The sequence below is a fragment of the Oncorhynchus gorbuscha genome, linkage group LG21 (assembly GCF_021184085.1).
Source record: "Oncorhynchus gorbuscha isolate QuinsamMale2020 ecotype Even-year linkage group LG21, OgorEven_v1.0, whole genome shotgun sequence".
NCBI classification, from domain to species: Eukaryota; Metazoa; Chordata; class Actinopteri; order Salmoniformes; family Salmonidae; genus Oncorhynchus; species Oncorhynchus gorbuscha.
The window spans coordinates 48,365,166-48,383,426 of record NC_060193.1 but is presented as its reverse complement, the minus strand read 5'-3'; the positions used below and the strand labels follow the sequence as shown (position 1 = coordinate 48,383,426).

The 18,261-nt window shown below is 43.3% G+C and overlaps 1 protein-coding gene across 3 annotated transcripts in view; it reads right to left on the bottom strand.

Moving 5' to 3' along the window:
- LOC124008279 (inactive dipeptidyl peptidase 10-like) overlaps window positions 1-18,261 on the bottom strand; it is a 63,755-nt gene that overhangs the window by 33,965 nt on the left and 11,529 nt on the right. Inside the window, exon 1 of one of the 3 annotated variants that reach the window (XM_046319432.1) lies at window positions 14,969-15,153. The exons of 1 other annotated variant lie outside the window; for it this stretch is intronic. In XM_046319432.1, the coding sequence (XP_046175388.1) occupies window positions 14,969-14,992 (24 nt within the window). In that variant the 5' untranslated portion in view covers window positions 14,993-15,153. Of the gene's footprint in view, window positions 1-5,410; window positions 5,642-14,968; window positions 15,154-18,261 lie in introns of those variants that run through there. One more of the 3 variants, XM_046319431.1, reaches the window with a different exon arrangement.

Below are 18,261 nucleotides of genomic sequence, written 5' to 3'. Positions count from 1 at the left end.
TATGCTTGGGGTCATTGTCCATTTGGAAGAGCCTTTAGTGACCAAGCATTAACTTCTTGACTGATGTCTTGAGATGTTGCGTCAATATATCCACATAATTGTCCTTGTTCATGATGCCATCTATTTTGTGAAGAGCACCAGTCCCTCCTGCAGCAAAGCACCCCCACAACATGCTGCTGCCGCTCCCGTGCTTCACGGTTGGGATGGTGTTCTTTGGCTTGTAAGCCTTCCCCTTTTTCCTCCAAACATAACGATGGTCATTATGGCCAAACAGTACTATATTTGTTTCATCAGACCAGAGGACATTTCTCCAAAAAGTACAATATTTGACCCAATGTGCAGTTGCAAACCGTAGTCTGGCGTTTTTAATGGTGGTTTTGGAGCAGTGGCTTCTTCCTTGCTGAGCGCCCTTTCAGGTTATGTCGATATAGGACTCGTTTTACTGTGGATATAGATACTTTTGTAACTGTTTCCTCCAGCATCTTCACAAGGCCCTTTGCTGTTGTTCTGGGATTGATTTGCACTTTTCGCACAAAAGTATGTTCATCTCTAGGAGACAGAGCGGTATGACGGCTGCGTGGTCCCATGGTGTTTATACTTGCATACTATTGTTTGTACAGATGAACGTGGTACCTTCAGGCATTTGGAAATTGCTCTCAAGGATGAACCAGACTTGTGGAGGTCTACAATTTCTTTCCTGAGGTCTTGGCTGATTTATTTAGATTTTCCCACAATGTCAAGCAAAGAGGCACTGAATTTGAACGTAGTCCTTGAATACATTCACAGGTACACCTCCAATTGACTCAAATTATGTCAATTAGCTGATCAGAAGCTTCCAAAGCCATGACATAATTTTCTGGAATTTTCCAAGCTGTTTAAAGGCACAGTCAACTTAGTATATGTAAACTTCTGACCCACTGGAATTGTGATACAGTGAATTATAAGTGAAATAATCTGTCTGTAAACAATTGTTGGAAAAAATGACTTGTGTCATGCACAAAGTAGATGTCCTAACCGACTTGCCAAAACTATAGTTTGTTAACAAGAATTTTGTGGAGTGGTTGAAAAACGAGTTTTAATGACACCGACCTATGTGTATGTAAACTTCCGACTTCAACTGCATACAGGCTACAGTCCTATAATTCTGTGCTTGACGTGAGAAATCTACTGTATACAAAACCATGTTTGCACACATCATCCACTAGAATAGTGATTTTTGACAGAGCATCTTCTCAAGGCACTGGGATTTAGGAGAGCAGTGAGTTTTCTCCCTGCAGTCACTGAGTCTCATTAACTTCCTGACTATGTGCCAGCCACTACAAACAAGTGCAATTAGGGAGAGTGAGGCCTTGCCAAGTCCTTACAGAACAGATCTCCCTAGCCCTCCACTCTGCTGTCAGACTCTTCTTGTTTGTGACCACAGGGCCACCTGTCACTGTCTGGCCCCTAATGATCCCTTTTATGAGTCACAGTTCCTAACAGATTATTAACGTAAAACTCTGGTCCATGATGTTAGTGTGGCTTGCTAATGCTGAGCCTGTGAAGGTAAACACACTCACACCCAGGACCAGAGCTAATATGAATATAATATTTATAGATACGTGCCAGGAAAATAGATGGGTTTGATCTCCCAAGGCCCCCTACTCAGCCTTAACTCAGTCTAACCTGTCATGAAAGTATTGAATCGAACAGGCATGTGGAGTTACCTCTGGGCCGTATACAGTACATACCCATAACTCCCTACTGGGGCAGCTTTCAGTGAATTTTGAATTATTTAGAGGTGAGCTGTTGTAGTGGTTTCATTATGAGATCTGTTGGCAGTACATTCAGCTAGCCAGCCTCACCATACATCAGAGCGGAGCTGTAGACAGCTATAGACTAGTAATGTCTCACTCTCTCCCTCTAGTTCATTGTATTCAGCCCATTGAAAAGAGGACCATGATGTGAGTGCAAAATAAGCAGCCTATAGGGAAGTCAGAGACCTGGCAGTGTGGTGCAAGGACAACAACCTCTCTCTCAATGTCAGCAAGACAAAGGAGCTGATCGTGAACTACAGGAAACGGAGGGGCGAGCATGCCCCTATTTACATCGACACGGCTGTAATGGAGTGGGTTCCTCAGTGTCCACATCACTAAGGAATTAACATGGTCCACACCCACCAACACAGTTGGGACGAGGGCACGTCAGCTCTTTCCCCTCAGGACGCTGAAAAGATTTGCCATCGGCCCTCAGATATTTAAAAAGTTTTACAGCTTCACCATTGAGAGCATCTTGACTGGCTGCATTACCGCTTGGTAGGGCAAATGCAAGGCACAAGACCGCAAGGCGCTAAAGAGGGTAGTGAGTACAGCCCAGTACATCACTGGGGCCAAGCTCCCTGTCATCAGGACCCCTTTCAAAAGACTCCAGCCACTTAAGCAGTAGACTGTTCTCTCTGCTACAGCATAGCAAGTGGTACCAGTGAAGCAAGTCTGTAACCAACAGGACCTTGTACAGCTTCTACTAACCAAGCCATAAGACTGATAAAACAAATGGCTGCCCAGACTACCTGCATTGACTCTTTTTGACTCTATGCACACACACTGGACTCTACCCATACACTCACACACACTCACACTGACATCCCAACACACACATACACACACATAGCACACGCACGCATGCATACTGGCACCACACACCCACGATCACACACACGTTCACACTCACCATATGCTGCTGCTGCTACTGTCTATTATCTGCATTATCCTGGTGCCTAGTCACTTTACTCCTGCCTAACTGTGTGATGGGGGGAAAAATATACAGTTACATATCAGGATATATATTTTTTAACATATCATGTCGTTTTGACCAAATCGGAGTATTTTTTTTTGCTGTACCAGCACCAAAACTCCAGTATGTTTCCTTCATAGCTGGTTCTCCATTTTCTTTTTCAATTGGGAGCCAATTAGTTTTCAGCACTTCCATTTCCATGACTGATCAACACTTGTTTTCTCGTGGCTGTCTTGTCTCTCTGCGGCAGACATATGGTGAGCAATACGTTTGGAACATCAAATGGCAATAAAATCTAAATATTGATTTGCAATACATAGAATCGCAATACATATCATATCGGCACCTAAGTATCGTGATCATATCGTGAGGTCCCTGATAAATCCCAGCCCTAATAGCTACCTCTATTACCTTGTACCCCTGCACATCGACTCGGTACTGGTACTCCCATGTTACCTGTACCTGGTATTGTTATTCAGTATTCACCGCGGATTTATTCCTCGTGTCACTATGTACATTTTTCATCACATTTTGTATCGTTATCTTAACTCTACATTGTTTGACAAAGGACCCGTAGTCAAGCATTTCACTGTTAGTTGCCTGTTGTTTATGAAGCATGTGACAAATAAAAGATGTATTTGATTTGACAATAGGCTACCACACTTGCCCTTTTGGATGACCTCCAGCCAATGGGGGGAGGGGGGAATTCTCATGTGCATCAGTTAAAATGTGCATCTAGGCCACACACTTACAGGGACGGTTCTATCACTGTCAAGAGTGTTCACACAAACAAGGTTGGTGTAGAGTGAGGAAAAGGGTGAGCATGTCACACGCACACACACACACACACACACACACACACACACACACACACACACACACACACACACACACACACACACACACACACACACACACACACACACACACACACACACACACACACACACACACACACACACACACACACACACACACACACACACACACACACACACAAACATACAGAGAGTGAAATCACACACACACAGAGGGCCAGATTTGTATTCTGCTCCTAATCCAGAGAAGATTTAGAATAAATCATGTTCCTTCCTCCTGAGACTACATGTCCGTCAATAGGATTTCCGCTCTACTCACCAGCTGCCTGAGCAGTCACTGCACAGCACTGGGCTTTAAAAGTCCCAGAGTATTTGTTAAACAAGTATCGGCGCTATCCTTCTACTTATCAAAGACAGATAAAGCCCAAGCAGGGTGCTGGCCAGACTCTCCTGAAACCGCCTAAAACTATGTTTGCAAACTGGAATCATTAATGAAAACCAGAGAATAAGGCCTGTACGAACTGCAGTCCAGTGGTTTTACATGACATTGTTTGATGGTTGTAGCTATTCATTGTCCCATTGGCAATCACCCATATTAGCAAATGCATTTAATTTCAAACGTCATATTTCTCTAGTATTGGCTACTTATCATAATGAATGATATTAGTATGCTCCGTGTCGATCATTTCGGTTTATCATCCCAGCTCTAGTTCGGCCAGTAACCAAAAGGTCGCGAGATCAAATCCCAAAGCAGACAAGGCGAAAGATCTGCCGATGTGCCCTTGAACAAGGCACTTAGCCCTAATTGCTCCAGGGTCGCCGTTGATAATGGCAGACCCTGGCCATGACCCCACTCCCCAAGGGTGTCTGAGAGGGAGTTAGGCAGGGAGGATATGCAAAAAAAAAACGCATGTTCTATTCACACGTGTATAATACACACTCGTACATCTGTGAAATGGGACAAATATAAGCACCCACCAAATTATTATTATTATTATTGTTATTAATAGGAATCACTTTCAAGTAATAAGATCTCACCTTGAAATAAGTGAATTGCCTCAGATCATGAGCAGTGTGTCATGGCTTGAATCCATGAGATGTACAATATTTAATGTGAATATCAACTAAACTTGTGTTCGATTGAAGCCACACATAACTGAATATGGGGTTTATTAACTGAGCTTGACACATTTGTAATGAGACTAAGTATATGTGGCTCCTATACATGCATGCTATACTTCTCTGAGAGTTGGCTTAACAGCGTTCATATTGGTTTGAGCATGTGCTGAACTCGATTTTTTTTAATGTATTTTTTTATTTAACCAGGTAGGCTAGTTGAGAACAAGTTCTCATTTGCAACTGCGACCTGGCCAAGATAAAGCGTAGCAATTCGACACATACAACAACACAGAGTTACACATGTTCGGGACATTGTTATTGCTGTGATAAGATGAGGCAACTTCAGAAACCTGTGAAACAGTTCATCTTAGCATTCATGGTGTAGTAGCCAGGGTCATGATGGAAGGATGTCAATACAAGATGCATCATTGGGAGTCAATTAATAAAAGCACCATGAATGGTTGGCTAAATCTTAATTTAAAACATCTTCAAAGTGTGCCTATCGGAAGAGATCAATACATCTCACGGTCTTTTCAAACCAAACGAATCCCTTGCATTATGGCATCAGTTCTGTTTTGCATGATGACGGATCTGTTGCATCCATCACGCAGTTGACACAGACTCAACTGGAAAATAAGCACTCCATCTCTACACAAATGCAATGCCTCAATCAAAATCAGTATTAGCGTATACCATCCTACCTCCTCTCCTTCCTTTGAAGCTGTCATTGTGGAATCTTGATTTTCGGACCTCCTCGGTCAGATGGACTCGATAATGTGTGCAATGTATGCACAGACCTTTCGGGGTAGCTACGTATCAACCCAGAGAATGGCGAGGGGCTTGACACACAACACAATCGAGAAATGTTAACCCAAGTCAAGTAGGGGGCATCACGATTTCAAGAAATCTACTGGCGCTCGCATTTCAAAGAAGCATATATGAAGAAAAGGTACCCCCCCCCCCCTCTCCCCTCCCCAGTGTATCAAATATCCCCTATCTCTTTCAAGCAGAGGAAAGCACGCAATATCCTGGGAAAGAAAGTATGCGGGGTGTTTGTTGCTAACGCTGTAAACATCCACGACCACGAGTAGAAATATCCCCCGCTCACACGACAATAAAAGAGACAAACACTCCGCAAAGGGGGCGGGAAAATAATACACTTCGTGTTCATGACAAGAGTTTTCAGACTACTGGATACAATTAGACTGGCAAGGGGTTCTGTCATTAGTGTGATGTGTCTATTCTTTGTATCATAACCCAGTTTAGTGTAAGTGTGAGTTTGAATAAATTCGTCTCGCACTTTGAAGGATACAGCGCTCAATGTGAGCTGTCCATGGTGCTGAAGTTCCAAACTACACAACGGCATTGTGCTTTGAGAGAATTGACAGTCAGTCGTTCACTGAAGCAAACAAATCTAACAAACCAGAAATATTACAAGGAAAATGAGATATCACCTACATGGACTTTGAGCAAATAATCTTGCCAGTCTTAAACCAGCGGCCTACAAGTGCCTTTCATGCAGAGGCCTCCTGCCCATATGGGGCCCCTCAGATTATTTCTGTAAAAAAATATATATATATATTATAGAAAAATATTTTATATTTTATTTAAAATACATTGTTGTTGTTTCTCTGTAGTACTACTAGCTTCTACCAATTTTATGAAGTTGGCATTACAGTGGCTTGCAAAAGTATTCACCCCCTTGGCATTTTCCTATTTTGATGCCTTACAACCTGGAATTAATATGGATTTTTGGGGGGGTTAGTATCATTTGATTTACACAACATGCCTACCACTTTGAAGATGCAAAATATTTTTTAATGTGAAACAAACAAGAAATAAGACAAACATAACAGACAACTTGTGCATAACTGTCCCCCCCCCCCCCCCCCAAAAAAAAGTCAATACTTTGTAGAGCCATCCTTTGCAGCATTACAGCTGCAAGTCTCTTGGCGTATGTCTCTATAAGCTTGGCACATCTAGCCACTGGGATTTGTTTCCCATTCTTCAAGGCAAAATTGCTCCAGCTCCTTCAAGTTGGATGGGTTCCGCTGATGTACAGCAATCTTTAAGTCATACCACAGATTCTCAATTGGATTGAGGTCTGGGCTTTGACTAGGCCATTCCAAGACATTTAAATGTCTCCCCTTAAACCACTCGAGTGTTGCTTTAGCAATATTCTTAGGGTCACTGTCCTGCTGGACGGTGAACCTCCGTCCCAGTCTCAAATCTCTGGATGACAGGTTTCCCTCAAGAATTTACCTGTATTTAGCGCCATCCATCATTCCTTCAATTCTGACCAGTTTGCCAGTCCCTGCCGATGAAAAACATCCCCACAGCATATAATGTTATTGTTAATGTTGGGGATGATGTGTCATGCCTTGGTCATTGTATTTTGTGTTTTCGGTATATATTTGGTCAGGCCAGGGTGTGACATGGGGTTTTGTTGTTGTATTTCGTATTGGGGTTTTTGTATTATTGGGATTGTGAATGATTAGGGGTGTGTCTAGTTAGGCTTGGCTGCCTGAGGCGATTCTCAATCAGAGTCAGGTGATTCTCGTTGTCTCGGATTGGGAACCGTATTTAGGTAGCCTGAGTTTCACTTTGTATTTTGTGGGTGATTGTTCCTGTCTTTGTGTAGTGTTCACCAGATAGGCTGTAATAGTTTCACGTTCCGTTTGTTGTTTTCGTCTTTCAGTTATTTCATGTACCGCATTTCATTCATTAAAGTCATGAGTAACCTACACGCTGCATTTCGGTCCGACTCTCTTCCTTCAACAGACGAATGCCGTTACATGGTGTTCTCGAGGTGATGAGAGGTGTTGGGTTTGTGCCAGATATAGCATTTTCTTTGATGGCCAAAAAGCTCAATTTTGACCTCATCTGACCAGATGACCTTTTTCCATATGTTTGACCTTTTGGCGAACCCTAAGCGTGTCTGACTTTTTTCTGGTCAGTCTTCCGTAAAGCCCAGCTTTGTGGAGTGTCCAGCATAAAGTCATCCTATGGACAGATACTTCAATCTCCGCTGTGGAGCTTCGCAGCTCCTTCAGGGTTATCTTTGGTCACTTTGTTGCCTCTCTGATTAATGCCTTCCTTGCCTGGTCTGTGAGTTTTGGTAGGTTTGTTGTGGTGCCATATTCTTTCCATTTTTGAATAATGGATTCAATGGTGCTCCGTGGGATGTTCAAAGTTTCAGATATTATTTTATAACCCAACCCTGATATGTACTTCTTCACAACTTTGTCCCTGACCTGTTTGGAGAGCTAATTGGTCTTCATTGTGCCTCTTGCGTGGTGCTGGCCCTTGCTTAGTTGTGTTGCAGACTCTGGGCCTTTCAGAACAGGTGTACAGTGCCTTGCGAAAGTATTCGCCCCCCTTGAACTTTGCGACCTTTTGCCACATTTCAGGCTTCAAACATAAAGATATAAAACTGTATTTTTTGTGAAGAATAAACAACAAGTGGGACACAATCATGAAGTGGAACGACATTTATTGGATATTTCAAACTTATTTAACAAATCAAAAACTGAAAAATTGGGCGTGCAAAATTATTCAGCCCCCTTAAGTTAATACTTACCAAAAAGCCATTTCAGGCTATAAATCAGCTATCAATCAAGTTAGAGTAGCTAGCTTGTCTAAATATCCTGCAGGCAAGGTCGGTAGACTTTAGAAAAGCAAGCAAATTACTAAATGTACTAAATAAGACTCACATTCCTGTTAATCTTTTACCCAGATATTATATTTTGGACATAGAATTAAGATTGATGAGTATGGCTCTAGATTACAGGAAGATGCTGTTTCAGGTGTTTGAAAAATCTCCAGCCTGAGTTAATGATGCAGATTGCAGCGTTCCTTTATCTGCTGCACTGCCAAGCAATCATGGTCCACATAGCGGTTCTCAGAATAGCCATCCATCCCCGGTCCTGTTGAATGACTCTGTGAGTCATACGCGGGCATGCATATTCTTCACAACATCATTACTCTTCCAAATGAGTGCCATGTCCTGCAAGATTATAATTGTGATTTACAAATTGGTACAAATTCCCTGCTGCTCACAAACACAGGGCTGAGTTGTCATTGAGTTAGTGTTGAAGGTGTGTGTTTTTGGCATGGTGTGGGTGTGTACCAGAGAGAGAGAGAAAAGAGAGAGAATGAGAAAGAGAGAGAGAGAGAAATCCAGTACCTTTGGAATGTATTCAGACCCCTTAAGTTTTTCCACATTTTGTTACTTTAAAGCCTTATTCTAAAATGGATTAAATGAAAGAGATGCCCTCAGCAATCTACACACAATACCACATAATGACAACACGAAAACCTTTTTTTTTTTTGCAATTTAGGAACCTGTTTTGAAAGGCACATAACTATCTACATAAGGTCCTACAGTTGACAGTGCATGTCAGAGCAAAAACCAAGCCATGAGGTTGAAGAAATTGTCTGTAGAGCTCCGAGACAGGATTGTGTCGAGGCACAGATCTGGGGAGAAGGGCCTTGGGAGGTGTTCAAGAACCCGATGGTCACTCTGACAGAGCTCTATAGTTCCTCTATAGTTCCTCTGTGGAGATGGGAGAACCTTCCAGAAGGACAACCATCTCTGTAGCACTCCACCAATCAGGCCTTTATGGGAGAGTGGACAGATGGAAGTCACTCCTCAGTAAAAGGCACATGACAGCCCACTTGCAGTTTGCCAAAAGGTGCATAAAGACTCTCAGACCATGAGAAACAAGATTATTTAGTCTGATGAGACCAATAAATAACTATTTAGCCTGAATGCCAAGCATCGTGTCTGGAGGAAACCTGGCACCATCCCTATGGTGAAGCATGGTGGTGGCAGCATCATGCTGTGGGGATGTTTTTCAGCGGCAGGGACTGGGAGACTAGTCAGGATCGAGGCAAAGATGAAGGGAGCAAAGTACAGAGAGATCCTTGATGAAAACCTGCTCCAGAGCACTCAGGACCTCAGACTGGGGCGAAGGTTTACCTTCCAACAGGACAATGACCCTAAGCACACAGTCAAGACAGCGCAGGAGTGGCTTCGGGACAAGTCTCTGAATATCCTTTACTGGCCCAGTCAGAGCCTGGACTTGAACCGAATCGAACATCTCTGGAGAGGCCTGAAAATAGCCGTACAGCAACGCTCCCCATCCAACCTGACAGAGCTTGAGAGGATCTGTAGAGAAGAATGGGAGAAACTCCCCAAATACAGATGTGCTAAGCTTGTAGCATCATACCCAAGAAGACTTGAGGCTGTAGTCGCTGCCAAAGGTGCATCAACAAAGTACTGAGTAAAGAGTCTGAATACTTATTAAAATGTGATATTTGGCAAATCATTCTAGAAACCTGTTTTTGCAAGGGGTCTGAATACTAATCGAAGGCACTGTAGAAGAGATTGAGAGAGAGAGAGAAATAGAAAATATTGAGAGACAGAGAGACAGAGAGACAGACAGACAGAGAGACAGAGAGACAGACAGACAGAGAGACAGAGAGACAGACAGACAGACAGACAGACAGACAGACAGACAGACAGACAGACAGACAGACAGACAGACAGACAGACAGACAGACAGACAGACAGACAGACAGACAGACAGACAGACAGACAGACAGACAGACAGACAGACAGACAGACAGACAGACAGACAGACAGACAGACAGGAGAGAGAGACAGTACTACTATGAGAAGACATCTCAAGACCCCACTATAAGGAAAGTGATCCAACCCGCCAAATCCGCGTTGAAGTCCTCTAACTTACAAATACGACCAATCAAAATATAATAATAACAGCCATGTTACATCAGTGATAGAACAGCAGCCAATGGGTGTGACTGAGATCGACCTTTAGATTTTATTCAAGCTCCCCTCTAAAAAATAAAAGGAGGGAGGAAAGGTAATCAACAGCCCGGGGATATTTTTCTTTAATTGGCTTTTTTGGAGTTGGGAGATACTGTATAAGTGACATTTTTGTTTACTTATTAAACTTGTGTTTATTCCCAAATCAACATGATAATTCAATAAGACAGCAAAAAAAGAAACTACATTTACAGATACACTGCAACAACACCAATACATTATTACCATCAACAAAAACACCCGAAGACCTCAGTGAATCCGTTCCTCTTCAGCATTCTAAACTGCCCTGTTGGCACCGGGGATTCAAGATGTAACGAGGTTTGTCAATTTTCCCAAAAAAGGTATGCATTAAAGCTAAATGCTGATGTTCCTAGGTTGGTAGAGACACCAGGGACCTCAAGAGTTAACCAACCCTGTGAGTGGATTTGGTTCTATTTGTATACTTCTATTTGTATACTTTAACAGAGTAGTGAGATATGTCGGACGCTTGTGCAGCAGAGCTTTGTAAACAAAAAAGGGAGAAATAAATGGATCTACGGGAATTCATAGAGGTCCAGCCGACTTTCTCATGAAGGATGCAGTGATGAGTATTATACCTGTCGCCTGTGATAAAGCGTAGCCCGCTATGGTGCAGCGTATCCAACGGTTTTAGAGTAGTGGCTGGTGCATTCTGATCAATGGTGTCACCATAATCAAGAGCTGGCAGGAAGGTTTCCTGTACAATATGCTTCCTGCTGTTAAGGGAGAGGCATGATCTATTTCTATAAAATAAGCCTAATTTAACTTCAGCTTCTTAATTATTCATCTGTGTGTTTTTTTATTGCAGCTCTAACATAGCCCTGTCAGCAGTAGGGGCAATTTCGAGTGCATACAGATGAATGTTACTAATTTTTGCAGATAGAACAATATTATTTAAATAAATAGTAAAGATGACATGTCCCAAAATCGACCCCATGTTACCTTTTGTAATATCAAGGTAACTTGACTTATGGTCCACATTTCAGACAGCCTCCGAATGAGTAGGGGATGGTTGACAGTATCAAAGGCCTTGGATAGGTCTATAAATATGGCAATTTAACACATAATTTAATCTATAACCAGTCTATAACCAGACTGGTGCGCATTAAGCACATCATTTGGAATGAGCAGGGGAAGAGAGAGAGAAATCAAAACCGCTCTCCCATTAAATATTTAAACAGATAAATCAGAGACTGTGTGTGTGTGTGTGTGTGTGTGTGTGTGTGTGTGTGTGTGTGTGTGTGTGTGTGTGCGTGCGTGCGTGCGTGCGTGCGTGCGTGCGTGCGTGCGTGCGTGCGTGCGTGCGTGCGTGCGTGTGTGCGTGTGTGTGTGTGTGTGTGTGTGTGTGTGTGTGTGTGTGTGTGTGTGTGTGTGTGTGTGTGTGTGTGTGTGTGTGTGTGTGTGTGTGTGTGTGTGTGTGTGTGTGTGTGTGCATGTGCATGTGTGCATTCGTGTGTGTGCATGCGTGCGTGTTTAAATGGTCTTCGCTCTGACTCAGAGAGAGGTGTTACCTCCCCTAGAGTGCTGAAGTTCAGTCATATCCTCTAGACTGGACAGAGTCCACGTTGTGTCGTTCTATTCTAAATGAACATGTATAGGGAGCCTTCCTCCCTTCTCTCCTTACTCATGCCCTGACTAATTGAGGCAATTTACATGGCGAACATCCGATGAACACAATGCAAAACAATCACGGATGAATATCTTGCTGTGGCAATTTGAAACACCGTAATCATGATAGCTCAATTTGAATTGACCTTGATGTGTAAGGTACGCCATTTCTAGATAGTTGATGAGTAGGGTTCGTCTATAGCTCCAGGTGGTTTTCTAAGTGTGATATCCTGGTATTTTTAGCCTGGTGTGCTCTCCCAGTGGGGGAGAGGCTGGGGTAGGGCAGGAGTCTCGTCTGTCTATTAGGATTGTAGGTCATAGGAAGCGACTCAAACGAGAGCTTGCAAGATCCAACTCTGTTTCCTAAGGGGTGTCGCCACTTAGTCTCTACTTATTTTTCTTGTTGCCAAGAATCTTCACGCTGATCTTTGGTTGGGCAATTTCAAAAGGCATATTATCATTGTGGAGAGACAAACGCCCTATAATCTTCATTTTCATTCCTCTCTTGTAGAAGGAGAAGACACAATCTCAATGTGGTACTCACAGCCCAGAGCTCCGCTGATGTCAGTAATCAAATATTCTCATCTGAAATACTCTCAAATGGCCGACCTCCAGGGACGTGTTCCAAATAACACCCTATTCCCTATTTAGTGTGCTACTTTTGACTAGGGCTGCATAGGGTTCTGGTCAAAAGTAGTGCACTATATAAGGAATGCCATCCAGAAGTTCCTAACCGCCAGGTCCCAAATGAGAGCCTGTAAGACTGTGTTCCGGAAGACAATGCACAGACAATATTATCTCGCCGGAGGCTGTCAATCTCTCAATCTCAATTACGGCTGCAGATTATCATCTCATAACTCAATCCTGCATTAACCAGACTAGGCCCCACACACGGGCCTACTTCTCCACTCTGAGGCACGGTGTCAGAGTGCATCAACGACATTCACTTATTAAACAGAAGCCTACAGTAGGGATGAAAACAGCAAACCACTCAGACACCTGGTCTGCAGGACAGCATGATCTCTGAAACAGGTTACGTTGCCTTCTATCCAGAGGTAGACACTAGAGAGGAGGAACAAGACAAGAGTCCTCATCAAGTCGTCTGTTATTATAGCAATAGACTGACCTAGCCAACAAGCCTTTCCTCTGAATACTTAAACAGGCAGTGGACATGTACTGGAAGACAATGAGCATGGTTGAGTCGGGATGTGCCGCCCACAGGCTAGCCTAGGCCTTTGAAAACCAAGCCCAAATACACCAGTGTAGAGAGTCGGCGCTAGACAACAAACTGAACACACAGTGCTACAGTTAGAATGGGTGCGTCCCAATAATATCTCCTTTCTCCTGGAGTGTGCACTCGTTCACTACTTTCCGAAAATCGAAAACCCTTGTATGGGGTGGAGGCACGGGCTAGTGGGAGCTTCCACCATATTTCTTGTATCAGCCATTTCCCTTTCAAATCAGTGAAGGGAAGTGAAATGCACATTTCGGGAGGGAGGAGAGATAATGGGGACATAGCCCCATTGCCTCACATAAGCACTATAGTCAGTGAACCAGCTCAGAAGGAGATTGTCGGAGCGCCAGCTACACCGACTATATCCCTGACTTTATCTACTGCGTGCGGTTAATGATAAGGTGTAGTGGTATAGAGATAATTACACTCAAAATCATAGACAGATGGATAGAAATATGAGGAAGTTTCAACTATTCTCTACCCACTCCTGCAGGCACTAATAAATACACAGGTCAATTGTTTTTTGACCCAGGTTGCCCCGACCATTTGAACAAATAGCCCACCTCCACCAAACACGGTGAAGCACATTTAAATCCGTATACAGACCATTTAAAAGGTTAACTATTATGTGGTGATGATCTGCGGTGATTAAAGAAATCGAATGAAGCAAATGAGAAAAATGGAAGAAGATAAACATGCCACTATGATTCATCTTCACCCAGAGCCAGTTGACATAATGATGCATTATAACAGGGAACTGAATTAAGGCTAACCAACATGAAAGGTAATGGCCAAAGTAGCTGAAGTACACAACTGGCAAAGGTATGTCAACAGCATAGTGATAATCCCTTCAAACATGACATTTAGATTGCAGTCATTTAGCAGATGCTCTTCTCCAGTGTGACTTTTTTCTCCATACATATTGGACGTTGCATTCTACTTAGAATATTAAAGGCATATTGGTGTTCAACAGCTATCTATGTATGTCAGTGCAGGGACACAATTATCTCTGGGATAGAACAAGTACAGCACTGACACACTTCAGATCCCTCAGGGTCTGTGTCTATATTTCATATGGCCTGTCTCTCCTAGGGATCCATAACAGCCACAGGGCCTGTGTCTATATTTCATATGGCCTGTCTCTCCTAGGGATCCATGCCAGCCACAGGGCCTGTGTCTATATTTCTCATGGCCCGCTCTCTCCCAGGGATCCATCCTAGCCACAGGGTCTGTCTATATTTCTTATGTCCCTCTCTCTCACAGGGACTCATACCAGGCACAGGGCCTGTGTCTATGTTCCTCATGGCCCTCTCTCTTCCAGGGATCCATACCAGCCAAGCACTGGAGTCTTACCCTTCACATCCCCTCCCCCTGTCCTCCTCCTCTGTCCTGCTCTTAATCCAGCATCCCTCCAGGGACTTCAGCCTGTATGGTAGAAAGACTGGTCGCTTATGAGAAAACAGTCTCTAAACCCCTTCCGACATACTGGGGAAAAGGGGATGGGAGAGGGAGTAAGTGGGGGGTTGAGATCCGTCATACACACTTCACCTCTTTAAAGTCGTCCTCAGTCATCTTTGGACGCGTTGTCAAAATATTTCCCCCATTCAAATCATCCTATCAGGGCGGGTTTTTTCTTAGATGCCGTGACTCAGGACAGGACAGGATATATGCTGATTTCCTCTCCCCTGTCCGGTGTAGATTTACTTCTAGCACTGAGCAGTTTCGCCTTCATGGTTGAGTAATTTGTCCAGAGGATAACACAGCCAGTAATGCAGTGCAATTTGTTTCAGTGCGATTCCAAACATTGCATCAGCGCCACTAATCTAGCCTGCACGTGTCACAGGGAGGAGCCCTGGCTTGGCCTCTTGATTTTTATTTACATACACAGAAAGAATCCAGTACCTCAATATACATTACAACAAGACAGCCAACCATCAAATCTCCCTTCTCTTCTGTTTAAAATCATACAGTACAAGTAAGATTGATTATAATTCCATTGTGTTCTTCCACATCAAATTATTGAAATTGGTCTGGACACTGATCCTCCTCTCCACCCCTAACTTCCCTTTCACAGTAAAACGAACAGGAACAAGAATGGCTATTAGCAGCATCTCGAAAGATGAGGCTGATGGGGAAGGTCTTTGCCCCCACTGACCCCTCCCTTGTTCAAGCTCCAGAAAAAGCCCCCCCCCCTTCTCTGTCTGCTCCTGGAGTGACATCACGGATCATGGGAGGCTCTACTTGTTTGGGCAAAGCTTTACTAATGAGGAATACACAGCGAAGGCTGCCAGGCAACATTGTATGTCCTATAGTGATGCTCTGGGGCTGGTTGCACCAGGTGGGCTTACACCTGTCCCTGTTTATATTAACCTGACAGAATGGGGGAACAGAGTGGGGAAGCTATGGGCAACGACTAAACATATAATGTCCCCAATATTCACATAACACTTATTCCTATAATGTAAACCACAATGTTATGTTCCACTGGATGTCATAAGGTGAATGCACCAATTTGTAAGTCGCTCTGGATAAGAGCGTCTGCTAAATGACTTAAATGTAAAATGTAAATGTTATGGATGGAACAAAATAAGGATTAGTGATTAATTGACATAACACCAACAAACACCAACAAATCGATTTCAAGATTTACTCAGTTTACAATTCAAGGAGTCAACTTCTGTTTGCCCACAATTTCTCAACTGCCTTGCATTTCTCTCTTGGAACAGAGACATCCTGAACCCCCAAAACCTTGGTGAAACGTACAGCCTTGTACATGAATTAAATCCAGTTGGATTTTAATAGATGTTATGAGGCACATTCTGAGTCAGCCCAAATCTACGGACAATGACAATAACACAAACAAACAGGAAGTATAGGTCAATCTAAGGTGAAGATTTACATATTCCCACATATAGTCTATTACAGCCAATGTTTACACAGAGTTATAGGTGTATTGCAGCCCGAAAACGGGTGCTGTACATGACGTTTAAGGTTGATATAACAGTCTGGTACTCCATGTCTATCCGCACACTATCCACAGAGCATTCCTTCTTGTTCCAGAACCTCTTGTAGAACTGATGAATACAGCCTACTGTCATAACTCGGTGGAAAAACTGTATAACAACTCACAAAGATGTCCATTTATTCAACAAGAGCACCTAGCTGAGGGCTTTACATTTTCTCACAGATTGCTGTGAAATTGTCCATGTCTTGTTGGATTGTCTAGAAAGAGAACGTGGGTTACTTCAGCCTTTGATGTTCTCCACAATGATTTCATGAGCAGGGATGTTGGGTAACCACGGGACATTTCATATTTTTGTTGACCCTAAAGGGTACTCTAAACCTTGTGGACCTTCTGTAGCTCAGTTGGTAGAGCATGGCGCTTGTAACGCCAGGGTAGTGGGTTCGATTCCCGGGACCACCCATACGTAGAATGTATGCACACATGACTGTAAGTCGCTTTGGATAAAAGTGTCTGCTAAATGGCATATATTTGTATCCCATCAGGCCCCTGTCCCTGGCCTGTACACTGTGAAATTACATAATTATCTTCCTCAATGTTGGTTGAGATTAATTTACTTCAGCCATAAAGATGTAGTTCACTTTGATGGCAGTATAAATAAGATAGCGTTACCCTCTAGTGGTCAAGCATGAGATGTGCATGTATGACACTCATACAGCAAGGATGACTTCAATATAATGCATTACCACTAGGCGACAGTATTATCTGCCTAAGTTCTCGTTCTCTCTACGTTTTCACTCTATCTGATCGAATCAACATGGTCTGTGGATCAGTGTGTCAACTGTTGTCTATGATACACAGCTTTTTAATGAGCTCCTGAGTGGCGCAGGGGTCTAAGGCACTGCATCTCAGTGCAAAAGGTGTCACTACAGTCCCTGGTTCAATTACAGGCAGTATCACATCTGGCTGTGCTTGGGAGTCCCATGGGGCGGTGTGTAATTGGTCCAGTGTCACTGGGGTAGGCTGTCATTGTAAATAAGGACTTGATCTTAACTAACCTGCCTAGTTAAAAAATATATATCTTGATGTCACCTGTTAATCAAATCAAAGTTTATTTGTCACGTGCGCCGAATACAACAGATGTAGACCTTACAGTGAAATGCTTACTTACAGGCTCTAACCAATAATGCGGGAAAAAAGGTGTGTGTGTGTGTGTGTGTGTGTGTGTGTGTGTGTGTGTGTGTGTGTGTGTGTGTGTGTGTGTGTGTGTGTGTGTGTGTGTGTGTGTGTGTGTGTGTGTGTGTGTGTGTGTGTGTGTGTGTGTGTGTGTGTGTGTGTGTGTGTGTGTGTGTGTGTGTGTGTGTGTGTGTGTGTGTGTGTGTGTGTGTGCAAAGAAATAAAACAACAGTAAAAATACATTTGAAAATAAGAGTAGCAAGGCTATATACAGGCACCGGTTAGTCAGGCTTATTGAGGTAGTATGTACATGTAGGTATAGTTAAAGTGACTATGCATATATGATGAACAGAGAGTAGCAGCAGCGTAAAAGGAGGGGTTGGCGGCGGGTGGTGGTACACAATGCAGATAACCCAGTTAGCCAATGTGCGGGAGCACTGGTTGGTCGGGCCAATTGAGTTAGTATGTACATGGGATGTATGGTTAAAGTGACTATGCATATAAGATAAACAGAGAGTAGCAGCAGCGTAAAAGAGGGGTTGGGGGGAGGGGCACACAATGCAAATAGTCCGGGTAACCATTGGTTACCTGTTCAGAAGTCTTATGGCTTGGGGGTAAAAACTGTTGAGAAGCCTTTTTGTCCTAGACTTGGCACTCTGGTACCGCTTGCCATGCGGTAGTAGAGAGAACAGTCTATGACTGG